Below are 14540 nucleotides of genomic sequence, written 5' to 3'. Positions count from 1 at the left end.
GCTCTGTTTTACAGGGCATAAGCCAAAAAGAATCCCAGATTACACATGGGTTCTCGTGGAGATCTGACAAAGATAACACCTCTCAGCAGAAAGGCAAAGAAAAGTTGAAACCCGGCACAAGAACTGAAGAAAAGAATGAAGATTTAGGCAAATTTTTCGGCAAGGAAGTTTGCCAAAGCAAGAAGTACAAACGTCAACTACAGGTTGACACATGTGTGAAAAAATTGATCAAGTACCCCAAAAACCTGAGATTTACGAAACACCTGAAGGATTACCCGATTGATGAGATTCACTTGAGATGGCGTAAGGCCATTGAGTCTCCTCACAGGACGGGGTGGAAAGCTGAAAGGACTCACGAGTGCAGAAAAGCGGAAGCTTTACTCGCAAGAAGAGCTGGAATAGAACTGTTGACCAGAAGAGGAACCAGAAACTGGAAAGGACACTGAAAGGGATACTGACGTGCTGACAATCTAGTTGTTTGTGATAGATAAGCGGAAATAAGAGCGAGGAATGAAGGGGATCGGGGAGCACCACAGACGGAGAGTGAGAGAGAAGGAGACACACACGATGTGGTTGGGGAGACTGTGAGGTGGCAGCTCCCCCTATACAATATACTCACTATAAGTATAGGGTAACAGTGGGCGGACGCCCATGACCTGGGCGACCGGTCAAGGCACATAGGCCTTAACCCCAACAACCTCCCACTTAAAGGCCAATGTGCCTTTAAGCAAGATCTACTAGTGTACAACTAATAGAAGGTGAGATATTCTCTCAACCTATGCCCACTGACTCTCGATGAGCTAGTGCATCCGGCTCTACTGATAGACAAACATTCCGCTGCAGAAGTCACACAGAGCTAGCTCCAAGCTCTGCAAATAGTCTACAAGAGCTCATGCACTCCTGCAAGTATCGGTCCAATACCTGCAAACCTCCCCTATGCTCTATGCCGAGATCAATCATCGAACAACTAATCAACCCTGCTGCAAATGCTCCCACTGCAGCTGCTATGTCGGGCCTCGAGATCAGCATCTCGTACATGAGGACACCGAACGTTGATGCAACCCTGGCAACCTCTGCCACCTCCAACTCAGAACTCAACTCATGGCAATTCTGTCCCCTATCATAGAGACCATGGCACTCTGACTCTGAGCTCTGGAGTGACTCCTCGTACCCACCACATATCACATGTGTACCAAGAGTATCCATCTGTCCTGAATCTGCATCAAGCTCTGGCATAAGCATATCAAGAAATGACTCCACAATAGCCGACATCTCAGCATCCATGTGAGTCATCTCTGTCATCACCTCTGATGACTCATCCTGTTGTGACTCACTAGAGCTGTCCCGCTCTACCTGTGCATCCGTAGACGCAACCTGCACAACAAGGTCACTGCTCTGCACTCCATGCAAAGCATCCTGCAATCCACAAGCAAACGAGACTCGCCTGCTCTCTCGCTCTCGCTAATGACAATCTATAACAAACTTGGACACTCCAAGTCAAGAATCAACCGCGACAGCACCAAATAACCACTTCAAAACAATTCACAGATCACAATAGATTTGCACTGGCCCGGCGAAGTTCCGTGCCTAGAGATATTGGCCCCAAAGACTGGCGCCCCTTTCGGTATTTCTTTTTATATTAATCAATCGTCAAAGTACAAGAGAGCGGTTAGGGTTTCACTCTCAGACTCTGCGTCCAGATGCTCTGAGAAGTGAGGCCCTCACCACTAATTTAAAGGTTACAAGGGATGCCCAAAAGCAGAGCCCCAAAAGCTTTTAAAATCAAAAGCATCAGTTCTCTCTCTCTCTTAGAGAGTCTTTTCTCTTTTTTTTTTATAAAAAAGAAGCAAAAGCAAACTTCGCGTCGCTCATCATTTTCCAAAAAAAAATAATAATAATAATAATAATAATCCACCTCCGCGATTTCCGGAAATTAGGGTTTTTGGCAAAATTTAGGGTTTGCAAGAATTTTAGGGTTTCTTGCAGAAATTAGGGTTTCTGTTGTCCGCCACGTCATCACTTTGTGACATACCCCCCTCTTGAAAGCATTGTAATCGACCGCGATTACGCCTGCAAAACCGACAAAAGCCATAAACCGTCTTAGCAGACACTGACTGTTAGTACCTACGTACTAGGAACACACATCTAGCACATGTACAAAATCGACAGTCACATCACACGACATCACAGGACATCACAGGACATCACATGGCATTCAACATTCATTCGGATCTTAGACCATGATTTATCGGCAATGTAGCTAGCAATCACATCTAGGTCCAATCGGGACCTCATCGATGTCCGATTGACTAACCCCTATTGCAACCATGTCTATTCGAGATCAATCAGACCAAAATGTTGCAGTCATTTCGTCTATCAGTTCCTGCACTCACAAGAAGTCAAGAACAAATCAGTATCATAATCAGGAATTCCATTTCATAAAGTCATCCAGCAGAATACTGTCAGCTCTCAGTATCCCTGAAGCTCAAAGAGACATCAGTGACTTTAGTATCAAAATCGAGGCATCTGTTGACAAAGGAGCGGAGTAACTCCCCTCTTGTGCATCCCACTGCACCAGATCTTCGGCCAAGCTGAGTTTCTGGGTTCCGTTTGGAGTAGACTATGCTAAACCAAAACATCGAGGTAAAGTTTCACAATCCGAGGAGTATCTGCTAGGTCCTCCTCCTCCATCCACTTCGCATCAAATGCAGGAAAGTTCTTGAACTTAACCAAGAACCGCCTTCGGACTTTACCTTTCTTCGTATCATTATGTGCCAAAATCTGTTCAGGAACAAGGATCTCCTTGTTTTCTTCCACTTTGGGTTGCTCATCAGGCTCCCCATCCTCAGACACATCACCCTTAACAGGTTTCAAGAGACTCACATGCAATGCATTATGAATCCTCCAAGTATCTGGCAGTTCCAATCGGAAGGAGACATCATTTATCTTGTCAGTGATCTGGAAAGGTCCGTAGTATCACATACTAAGCTTTGGAAAAAGCCTCTCCTTTCCCTTTTTCTTTCTTAGGCGTGCCTTCTCAAAAGTAAGAGCACCCAATCATCCTCCTTCAGTTTCCAGTCGCGACGATGGCGATCCGCTGCCTTTTTCTGTCGTTCTTGAGACTTCTGTAAAGTCTCGCGAACCTTGGCAAAAGCCGTATCCAAATCTCGCGAATATTCATCCGCTTCAAATTTCTAATCTTTCGTGCTCAGGAAGGATGGAACCTTCGCAGCAGTTTCAACAATCTCTCATGGCGTCTTCCCCGTCGAAGAGTGTATCGTGTTATTATAGGCAAATTCCACCAAAGGTAAGTTCTTTTCCCATTGAGTCTTCTGATGCGAGATACAAGACTTCAATAAATCTAAAATCACTGAATTGGCAATCTCAGATTGCCCGTCAGTCTGCAAGTGGAACGATGACGAGAACTGCAACCGCGTGCCAATGTTCTCCCAAATTGCCTTCCAAAACAAACTCATAAATCTGGGGTCTCTGTCAGAGACAATCGTCTCAGGCGTGCCATGTAATCGGAAAATCATCGTGATCATTCTGTGTTCTTGGGAGATCAAAAATGAAATCCATTTCAATATTTTCCCAGGGGCGGGTGGGTATGGGTAAAGGCTGTAACAATCCCTGTGCCTTATGCCTGTCAAACTTGACCTTCTGGCATACCAAGCAACTGCGCACAAATTCTTCCACATCCTTCTTCAGTCTCCGCCAAAAGAAATCTCTCTCTACCCCTTTCATGGTGGTAGCAATGCCGCGGTGACCCGTAAAAGGTGGACAGTGGCAATCAGTCATAACCTTTTCCCTCAACGGCTGTGTAACGCACAACATAGTCTTTTTCATCAAGTAGCCTTCCCGAAGGGAGTATCCAGCTATTGTCTCCCCATCCCGTATCCGTGTGAAAATATCTGCAAAATCTGTATCTGTGGCACACTGATCGACCATATCCTCGAAGCTCCTATGATGTATCGCGGAAATAGCCAGAACATGGTTTTCGAGCCAAAGCATCTGCCACCACATTCTTCTGTCCCTGCACATGGACAATCTGGAAGTGGAACTGTGACAAGATGTTCACCCACCGCATCTGCTTTTCCGAAAGCTGCTTCTGTGACAAGAAGTAGCGCAAACTCTGATGGTCTGTAAAGACAGTAAAATCCGCTCTGAGTAGGTAATGCCGCCACTGAGTAAGAGCGTGGATAACCGCCAAAAGCTCTTTCCCATAGATCTGCGTTGTCATCTCCGGCCTAGAGAACAAACGGCTCTCGTAAGCTAGGACATGGCCTTCTTGCATCAAGACCGCACCCAGACTACGACCACAAGCATCACAATATACTTCGAATGACTTCTGCAAGTCCGGCAAAGTCAAAATAGGTCCCGTAGTCAATTTCTCTTTCAATGTCTGAAAGGCAGTCACCTCTGTGGGTCCCCACGAAAAAGGTACTCCTTTCTGTGTCAAGATATGCAAAGGGGAAGCAACCTCTGCAAACTTTCGTATGAACCGCCTGTAGTACGAACACAGTCCCAAGAAGCTTCTAACTTCATGGACATTCCTCAAATCGGGCCAATCACGGATAGTCTCTATCTTGGCCGGGTCCATTCGCACTCCTGCTGCTGACACAATGTGTCCCAAAAAGTGTATCTCTAGTAGGAAAAATTCACTTTTCTTTGCATTAATCACTAACGTGTGATCTCGTAATGCCTGAAAGACTTGAAGCAGATGATCTCTGTGTTCTGCCTCATTCTTGGAGAAAACAATGATGTCGTCAAAGAAAGTGCCAACAAATAGCTTGTACTCTCGAAAAATCCTGTTCATCATCCGGTTAAATGTCGTAGGAGCATTGGTTAAGCCAAAAGGCATCACCAAAAACTCAAATAACCCAAAAGTCGTCCGAAAAGCTGTCTTGTAGACATCTCCTGGTGCTATCTTGATCTGATGATATCCACTCTTCAAGTCAATCCTGCTAAAGCACGAGGATCCCTGTAACCTGTCGAGTATATCATCGATCCTAGGAATCGGAAATCTGTTCTTGATGGTGATTTCGTTGAGAGTGCTATAATCGATGCACATTCTCCAAGATCCGTCTTTCTTCAAAACCAACAACACTGGAGAGCAATACGGTGAAGTACTAGGCTGGACAAGACCCTTTTCCAAGAGGTCTTTTACTTGGTTCATAATCTCTTCATTCTGTGCTCGGCTCACACGATAAGATGGCCGATTCGGTGGCGTGCTTCCACGTATCAGATCAATGGTTTGATCTTCAAGCCCTCTGAAAAGCAATCGGCATGAGTGTGGAGAAAAATCTTGGCGTTCTTTTGATCAGGTCAAAACATAATCAACCTTTATCCATCGTTCAGTTCTCTTCCAAAAGAATGAGTAAGAAACTGAAGTTCATCAAGTACAATCTCTAAGCCCTTCATTTATCAAAGTCGCTTTCTCGGCCCGGTAGTCAACCACGGCGTAGTTCTTGTGGTACCAAGGGATCCCGAGTAGAACGTCACTCGCGTGCCCTGAACACCCCTGTCATTGCAAACGAAGTTTGCCAATGTTCGGTGTAATGGCAACATCCCATCCAGGTGCCAATCGAACTACCTCCGCCTGTGGCGTCAGTCTGTCGGGCGTAGTTCCAAATCGAGCCACCAATTCCAAGTGAAAAGAAGTTGGCCTTGGCTCCTTCAAAAGAGCTTCCTGATCCTTCACTTTGATCCGAAAGCGGCAAAGTTTGTACTTTCATTCATTTGATTCGGTGCAAGTCCCACGCCATGTGGTACCAGTTCTACTTTTCTATCTGCCTTTTCTGCCACATTCCTCAGCTGCTCTCGAACTCTCAGACCTGTCGTCGTCTTTATCATTCTGTTCTTTCTGTGCCTTATCAAGGCACTTCGCGGAAATATGTCCATGTTCCCCGCATCCAAAGCACTTCCCCTCTCTGATGAAGCGAGCTCTCTCCTCAGGAGTAAGCTTGGGTCGTGCATCCTTTTTTTTTTTTCTCTGGGTTGCTCTTTTTCATTCTACTTTCATTCCCAGAAGTCTGTTCGGCTCGTTGTGTCATGGCCTCATCTGTGGGGTAGGTCAGACTGCCAGAGTGAATTGCAAAGCCCCGCTTCGCATGACTCATCAACTCCTGAATAGAAGCTGACTTCTATTCCAAGCAGTGGTCTCGGATCTCTGTAGGTAGACCCAATGTAAACCGCTCAATCTGTTCTCTCAACGAGATCTTCTTGAATGAAGAGGCGGGTAGAAAAGAGCTCCAGAATCTTTCACAATAAGAATTCACTGTATCGCTCTTGGTCATCCGGAGATGGTTCCAAGCAGCTCGTATATCTCGCTCAAACTCTTGAGTCAACCAAGAAGAAATAAAAAGCCTCTTGAATTTCAGCCATGTAACTGGCACAGTCTTGCTTAATAGAAGCGTGGACCACCAAGTGCAAGCATTGCCCTTAAAATAAGAGGCAGCTCTCCGAATCTTGGAGTGCTCTGAATAGCGTCCTCCCGCAAAAGCGATGTCAAGCTGCTGAATAAAAGACAAAGCCTTCGAAGCATCTGAGTCTCCTGAAAAGTATCAAACTTGATCGAGTGGCCACCTTCCTTAAACTCTCGGACTTTCTTGCTTTTATCTTCGAGAAAGTCATACTGGTTGGCTTTGTAAAAATTCTTCTTGTTCGCATAAAACTTTTCGTCATCGGAATCTGAGTTGTCTGTAGACGAGTCCTCAGTAGAACTGTCAATCTCTGGGCGAGATTTAGCCTTCTTTGCCTTGCCCTTTCCAAAGCGTTGCTTCTTGCTTCGCTTTTTACCTTTTCTGTCTTCTTCGCTCGAATCCGAGGAGCTAAAAGAACTGTCAGAAGAAGAACTGGGTACTCCTTCAAATCGAACACGCTTCTTCCGTTTCTTTGCCTTGTCAAATGTCAACCGACGACCCAAATATCCCGGGAAGTCAATGCCTTTCTTTTGCTTTTTGCCGTGCTTTTTGGCTTTCTTTTGCGTGTCAAAAAGCTGAGCAATCCGTGCATCAACCACGTTCTCCAGTTCCTTCTCCGTATATTTCTTGGAGGCAGAAGGTTTCTTGAGAGCGGGTTTCGGGAGTGGTGTTGTGGTTCTCTGCCACTCCATCTGTACCTCTTTCAAAGAGGTCTGGTTCATATATTTTGCCATCTTCGGGTCCTTGGCAAAATTGAGCATCATCTTTGTTGCATCGCCAATCAATTGACGACGCTCCATCTCTGTTTGCTCCACCTGAGTAGGCCGAGGCGGGCCATACTCTCTGTCTGAATCTTCGTTGTGATCCCAACCCGCATCTCCAGATGCAGAGGGAGTCGACTGATCATTGCTTGAAGCCATAGGTGCCGCGGAAAAAAATTCGGGGATCGGATTTCCCGTAGAAGAGAAATCGGCCGTGCTCTGATACCACTATAACAAACTTGGACACTCCAAGTCAAGAATCAACCGCGACAGCACCAAATAACCACTTCAAAACAATTCACAGATCACAATAGATTTGCACTGGCCCGGCGGAGTTCCGTGCCTAGAGATATTGGCCCCAAAGACTGGCGCCCCTTTCGGTATTTCTTTTTATATTAATCAATCATCAAAGTACAAGAGAGCGGTTAGGGTTTCACTCTCAGACTCTGCGTCCAGATGCTCTGAGAAGTGAGGCCCTCACCACTAATTTAAAGGTTACAAGGGATGCCCAAAAGCAGAGCCCCAAAAGCTTTTAAAATCAAAAGCATCAATTCTCTCTCTCTCTTAGAGAGTCTTTTCTCTTTTTTTTTTATTAAAAAAAAAGCAAAAGCAAAATTCGCGTCGCTCATCATTTTCCAAAAAATAATAATAATAATCCACCTCCGCGATTTCCGGAAATTAGGGTTTTTGGCAAAATTTAGGGTTTGCAGGAATTTTAGGGTTTCTGAAAGAAATTAGGGTTTCTGCTGTCCGCCACGTCATCACTTTGTGACACAATCTCACATCTCCTGCACCTGCTATCGCATGCACCGATCCATCGGTCAAACGTACACTGCCAAGCATCCCGCTAGAATAGCTACAAAACCATTCACGATGCGGCGTGACATGAAACATAGCATCTGCGTCTAGCAACCACTGCGAAGGGAGTACCCTATCCACATGTATAGCATCTCGTGCATAGCTCGAGGTAAAAGTGACATCCCCGTCACTAGTATACTCCGACACTACATCTGCCTCAACTGTCAAAGCAACTGAGTCCATGGCATCACTACATACATCTCTGAGACTGCCATGTCTCCTACGATGTCGCATACGACGAAAACAACGCCGTCTAACTTGTCCAGAATGACCACAATACCAACATATCACCTATCGGCGTACTCGTGAATGTACATGTCTCACACGAGTCCTTGATGACTCAGATCTATCATACATATCATGTAATCTGCGCCAAAGTGCTCTCGAAGTAGTCTCATACATAACAAGAGCATATACACATTCTGCAAGGTGCAAAGAGAGCGTAGATAGTGCCATCTCCTCTAGCTCCTGCCACTGATCGTCAGACATGTTTGAAGATCTACGTACATCACCACTCAATGGTCGATGCAATCCTCGCTGTGTCAATGCATCAAGCATACACTCTCTCCATGCTGCAAAGTCTGACCCATCAAACATGTACATTTCGGAGAGATCATAATCTGAGCGATCACCTGTCTCTGCCATGAGCAGAATGTAGCAAACTAGAAAGCAAAACCACCTCACCAACAACACCTGGAAACTGTCTACAAATATGGCCAGAAACACAATGTAAAACCTGTGAGACTCACTCCAAAATAGAGCTCCCGCAATGTCAATACAAGCCTCGCCTGCTCTAGTATCACACTGCAATCTGTGAGCTAATCACCAAGCCCACACTATACGGTATCGATACATACACATGCACAAATCTCCCACCTGCAGAGAACACCGCACACAAATACTGAGTACAACCCGCAATCTCTATCTAGATCGCATAAATGATACGCATAAAACTCCTCGGAAAATTTCGCCAAAGTTTCGACGCACAATGGCTATCAACACAAAATAACCATTGTCCTGTAAGCTCAATACAATGAGCAATCAATGCGCATCAAACTACACTCAACATACATGCATAAGCTCTGCAAAACTATAGCAAACAATGCTCGAGATCACAAGACTCTCCCACCCGAGAGCAAACCACTGTCTAAAGCAAAGAAAGATACACAACTCCTCACTCTTGCGAGAGTGGATACCAAAACACAAAACTGTGTCCAAACTGACAAAACCTGTCAAAGTGAGAGTAAACACTTGATCACAAACAATGGCGAGAATCTGGGAAAAATCCGACAGAATTTCCCCTAAAAACTGAGCAAAAAACTCAAGTACAATCTCTACCATAAACCATAACACTACTCAATGCCAATGAGTAGAAATGCCAAAATGGCTCCACATTTTCACATACAATGGCAATCCCCACTCAATGTACATCAACGGAGTGACCGCGCATAAATAAGCGCCAAAAGATTTGCAATCCGGAAACTTGATCAATGCGAAAACAATGCTCTCAAGAGAGCTCACCGGCACTTGAAAGTGCTCGCCAAAATGCATGTATAATGGGCATCAACCATGCGCCATAACCATATGCAAACCATCCGCAAAGACCATGAATCCAAGCACAAAATCACTGCCAAAGTATCCTGTGAAAACCAGTGAAAGAAGCTCCACTTGTGTGCTCCAAAAAACTGCGTCTCTCAAGAGACCACCTCGGTGGTGTGTAGACGCCTCCGTACTTCGTTGCCCAAGTCTACCAAAAAACCCTCAAACCACAAGCTTAACACAAGCTGCAATTGCATCTTCAACTCAGAATTTATGCACTCAACTTCAAGTATCTCTCGTGCTTCCAAAAGTGTATCAAACTCGCACACAATGCGACAACAGAAAATCTAGAATTTCTGTATACAGTCAGTCTGAGTTGAATATCAGCAAAACGGTGAGAAATTTGCAGAAAGTTTCTTCTGCAAAGTTGTAGACCACGTCGAAACGGATGAGACTACGGACAGAATTCTCAGATCTGCATTCTACAAGGAGAAAAACAAATCTGAAAACAGTGCTGCTGCACACACAGTTTTAGGACAGCACCTTTACTTACACACAATCTTCCACACCCCTTTTTGAGCTTCCACAAGAGCATACATCACTCTCAACTGAGCTCACAAGCTCCCATTGCATTCTCACAAAGCTTCCAAGCTTTCTTAATCTCTCTACCGTCGAGAGCGAGCGAGCTATCGCCTCGAAGCTCTCAAAGCCGTCATGCTCTCCGCGGTCACCATAGCTCTGATACCAATTGAAGGGGATCGGGGAGCACCACAAACGGAGAGTGAGAGAGAGAAGGAGACACACACACGATGTAGGTGGGGAGACTGTGAAGTGGCAACTCCCCCTATACAATATACTCACTATAAGTATAGGGTAACAGTGAGCGGGCGTCCATGATTTGGGCGACCGGTCAAGGCACATAGGCTTTAACCCCAACAAGGAACTCGCATCTGTATGGATTGGGAAGCATGGAGCTGGACATACACTCTCTTGCAACGAGGTGAGCCATCTCCTTGTCTGTTTGGCAAGTGATATCGAGGATGAGATAGTGAGATCGGGAGCGACAGAAGCTCAAAAATGGATTTATCGATTCAAGATAAAAATGATGAATTTGAATGAATGGATGATGACGCATGTTGAATGATTCTAGTGCATCAAGATTCCCATATGAATCGGATAACTAGATACTATTGTGAGCGCATCAAGAGCTCCTACGGGATGAGATGGCTACACAAGATCTAAGTGCATCAAGACTTCTGGACAGATGAGATGACTAGATAAATGAAACATTGTGTTCAGTATGAACTCAGTGTGTAAATGAAGAACTTTGAAATAGAAATTTCCGAAGATTATTTATGTATGAGATTAATGTTCTTTGGAAGAACTTGCTAGATGTGTGTAGATAACAGGTGAAATCGATGATAATGGCTGACGAATTCGGAGCAATGAGGAATAGTTACAAAATTTGTAAAATGATCTACAATGAACGTAGTACACTGAAATCAAAAGCACCACGACAGACAGTTTGATGGCAATCTAAGCACACAATGGGTAGCTATCAAATAACTCTAAAGCATGGGGCTGTCATGCCATCAACCAACAACAACTCCAACTTATTTACGTTGGAAGCAAAAAATAAATAAACATGATGACTTCCATAAAGCATCAAGTGTGAGGCTTGGGTCTCCATTGTAAGCGCAGCTTGGACCAATACACAGACACTCATTTCATGAATGAAACCTAAAAGCAAGACAGTTTCCTAGCCTGTTTTTTGCAAGTATCTGATGTACTTGAAATGCCTGCTTGAAGATTAACTATCAGCATGGAACCAAGTGTACGGACGGCATAATAAATATTTGAGCAAAGGTCTCTGAGTTTCTTGCTCTGCTTGTATCTCACTCCAATCAGGACTGGCTTGGCCCTATGATAACAATCCAAAGACGGGGCAAGTTCTACTCTTGCAAAGACTACAGCTGTGCAAATTTAATTGCAACGATCTGCAAAGCTCTGATTTCTGGGGGTCATCTGGAAAATATCTCTCTCTCTCTCTCTCTCTCTCTCTCTCTCTCTCTCTCTCTCTCTCTCTCTCTGTGCATACCTGGTCCGGAAGCTTGGGCATCATTGTTGATGATGAGCAGCTTCGTCAGAGGAGGAAGAAAAGAGAGTAAATCATGTGAGCTTCTGCTGCAATGACGGAGGTACTGCAAGTGGGGCCAAATCGCCGTGTGTGTGTGTGTGTGTGTGTCAGAGAGAGAGGGAGGGAGATGCGTGAGTCGAGAGCGCAGATACTGTCCCACTTCTGTATTTTACCGCCCCGTCCTCAAAATAGCCCGAACCCAGCCCGCCGCTCGTACCTTTCAAACTAACTCTCTACAATTAGAATTTAGCATAGCCTAATGTGGTCGGTACACTCAATACAAACGATATGGGCAACGTCCACTAATTTTACAATCAACCATGAGATTCCTGGGTTGCCGATAGTAGGTGGAGATGAAGCTTCACCCATGTAGACGACTGCGAAACATGTACCATATCGACCGTAGAGGATTGCATATACTCATTGAATGAATATGGAGAGGTTTTCAGAACACACCCATAGCTTTAACAAGGTGAGGAGACACGAAGGCCTGCTAAGTTAAGGGGAGATGAGGGAGAGTAAGCTTAAATGCATGCCCATAATCACATGGAATTTTTGTTTAGGGAAAATTACCAAAATACCCCTCTAATTTGTGGAAATTCTCAAAATACCCCTCAAATTTCAACAAGTGAAAGGGTCACGGTGGCTTTCTAAAACGATAAGAACGTGAAAAAATCATCAGGTTGAATTTAATTAGAATTATAGAAGGTGAAGCATTGTTCGGGAATGCCTCTTTTATTAAGCGACTAAGTTTCTTCCTTGCAAAGAAAGAAACCGAAAATACTAGCAAGTTTTTTGAAATTTGCAGGATTTTTGAACTAAGTTCTCACATATTTCATCAATTTTTCTTTTGTTTAGCATGGTTTACTCATTAATGTATATATAAAATAAATTTTAAAAAATTATATATATGTGTATGTATGTGTATATGTGTGTGTGTGTATGTATGTATGTATATAATTTATTAGAATTATGCATGGTGAAGCTTCACTTTAACATTCTAAAAGAATAGAATGGAAGAGAAGTCAAGCCACGTGACAATGCGAAATGAAAGATGAAACAAAAAGATCCAATTAATATTTTAAAATCGAAATAGCATTAAGGTAAGTCTCAGTCGTCACTGGAAACATTGAAAGTATGCCTAACTCAACTCTCCTCTAAGGCTTCTTTTAGAAAGCCAAAAAATTCCAAAATACCTTTGTGTCTATTTTGGTTGGATTGTTCAAGATTTTCTCATCTTTATTCTTTTTTGACAATTGAGATCCGTTTTTGAGTGATAAATTGACTCGCAAAAAAGGCAATTATGTAAAAAAATTATGAAGCAATTAATCTCCAAAGCCTACATAACCAACTCAATTTGTAGTTTTAGCATCTTGTATGATAGACAATCAGTCTTCTTATGAAGAGCTACAAAAAACATTATTTTTGAGAAATTTACTCTCACAACTCGGGGTATTTTGGGAATTTTGGAAAATGTGGGCATTTTGGAAATTTTTGAAATTTAAGGGGTGTTTCAGAAAGTTTCACAAATTAGAGGAGTATTTTGGTAATTTTTCCTATGATCTATTACACATATATTATCGCAAGTAGTTTATATATTAACAAAAGCCCCACTTAAATAATGTGAAAGGTGCACATTGCATATCAACATTTTGAAATAAAATAAAATGAGAAATAAGTAAGATAAATAAAATAAAATTTAGATTTAAAACACAAGTATTTTTCATAAGAAATTATAAATATAATAAACATAAAATAATAAAACAAGATAGTGAAATGAAGTTTTTTGAAGATTTGAAAGGAAAGAACCTTTTATCAATAACTTATATCGTGCGATCAAACTCCTATAATACAATTTTTAATCCAAAAAGGTGCAACTTTGAGAAATAGCATTTAAAAGACTATGATGTCTTTCTATTCACAAGACTTTCAAGGCCCCTCGGGACACTTGTCAAGCAAAGAAATTTGAACGACATTTACCCATAGTGCATTAAGGCCCTTAGCAAGCCAAAAATGCATGTATAAAGAGGTATCGCTAATAATCTCATGAACGCATGTAATATACTAAACTTTTCAAGAGTGACCAACCTAGATGTTTTGTGGAAGATCCCTACATGAGGACTACCTATTGTTGACCGGCTTAAACTAATTAAATGGGGTGTTAAAGTAAGTGTTGCCTATATGGCAAAACCTCTAGAGGAGGAGAGAGCAAGGGGGAAGTATTGTACATGCAATGTATCCAAGCATATAAGAGGCCTATTTCTCAATGTAAAATAACGATTTCACTACAAAAACATAATAATTTTTTGCATTTGAGAGCTTTTCTATTTGTTAAGCAGTAGCCAAAGACACGATGCCAACCGTATGCATCTTCTACATCCTTACATTCCCAATGGTTGCTTTTATCCACATCACCCTCCTTAACTTCCAAAACACTTGAGTAACCATACATACCTTAGATGCATAAGTGGCAATAGCCCCCTCTAACATGGCTTCCCTCAGGAATGGAACAAATTCTACTACACATTGTAATTTCACACAATTCAACTCAACTGCTCTTATGTGAGATGCATCTTGATAACAGCACCTGCACCATCTTGTTCACCATTCCCATCACCTGACCCAAAGAAATGATGTATCATTTTCAAATGCGGCCAGTGTCACATAGCGATCAACAGATTAGAACGACCATTTGGCTTTGAGTTGTGATGCCACATCGTATGTCCACACCCAATGTTCCTTGAGTGAAATACCTAACTCTTTCAACCATCCATGATGATGGAGCATGAAGCAATGTTGAACAAAAAGAGTGTCATGTCTTTT

At 43.1% G+C, this 14540-nt stretch overlaps 1 protein-coding gene across 2 annotated transcripts in view; it reads right to left on the bottom strand.

The window, feature by feature from the left end:
* The window catches only part of LOC147427634 (myosin-11-like), a 146323-nt gene extending 134393 nt beyond the window's left edge, over window positions 1-11930 (bottom strand). For both annotated transcript variants that reach the window (XM_086497791.1, XM_086497790.1), the window contains exon 1: window positions 11679-11930. Coding sequence is in view for 1 of the 2 variants with exons in the window: in XM_086497790.1 (XP_086353916.1) it covers window positions 11679-11702 (24 nt within the window). In the remaining variant the exon portion in view is untranslated. The remainder of the gene's footprint in view (window positions 1-11678) is intronic.
* Window positions 11931-14540: the final 2610 nt, after the last annotated feature.

The sequence above is a fragment of the Adiantum capillus-veneris genome, chromosome 23 (genome assembly GCF_014529385.1).
Source record: "Adiantum capillus-veneris isolate H3 chromosome 23, ASM1452938v2, whole genome shotgun sequence".
NCBI lineage: Eukaryota > Viridiplantae > Streptophyta > Polypodiopsida > Polypodiales > Pteridaceae > Adiantum > Adiantum capillus-veneris.
Note: the sequence above shows the minus strand (reverse complement) of the source record. Positions and strands in the feature narration are given on the sequence as shown.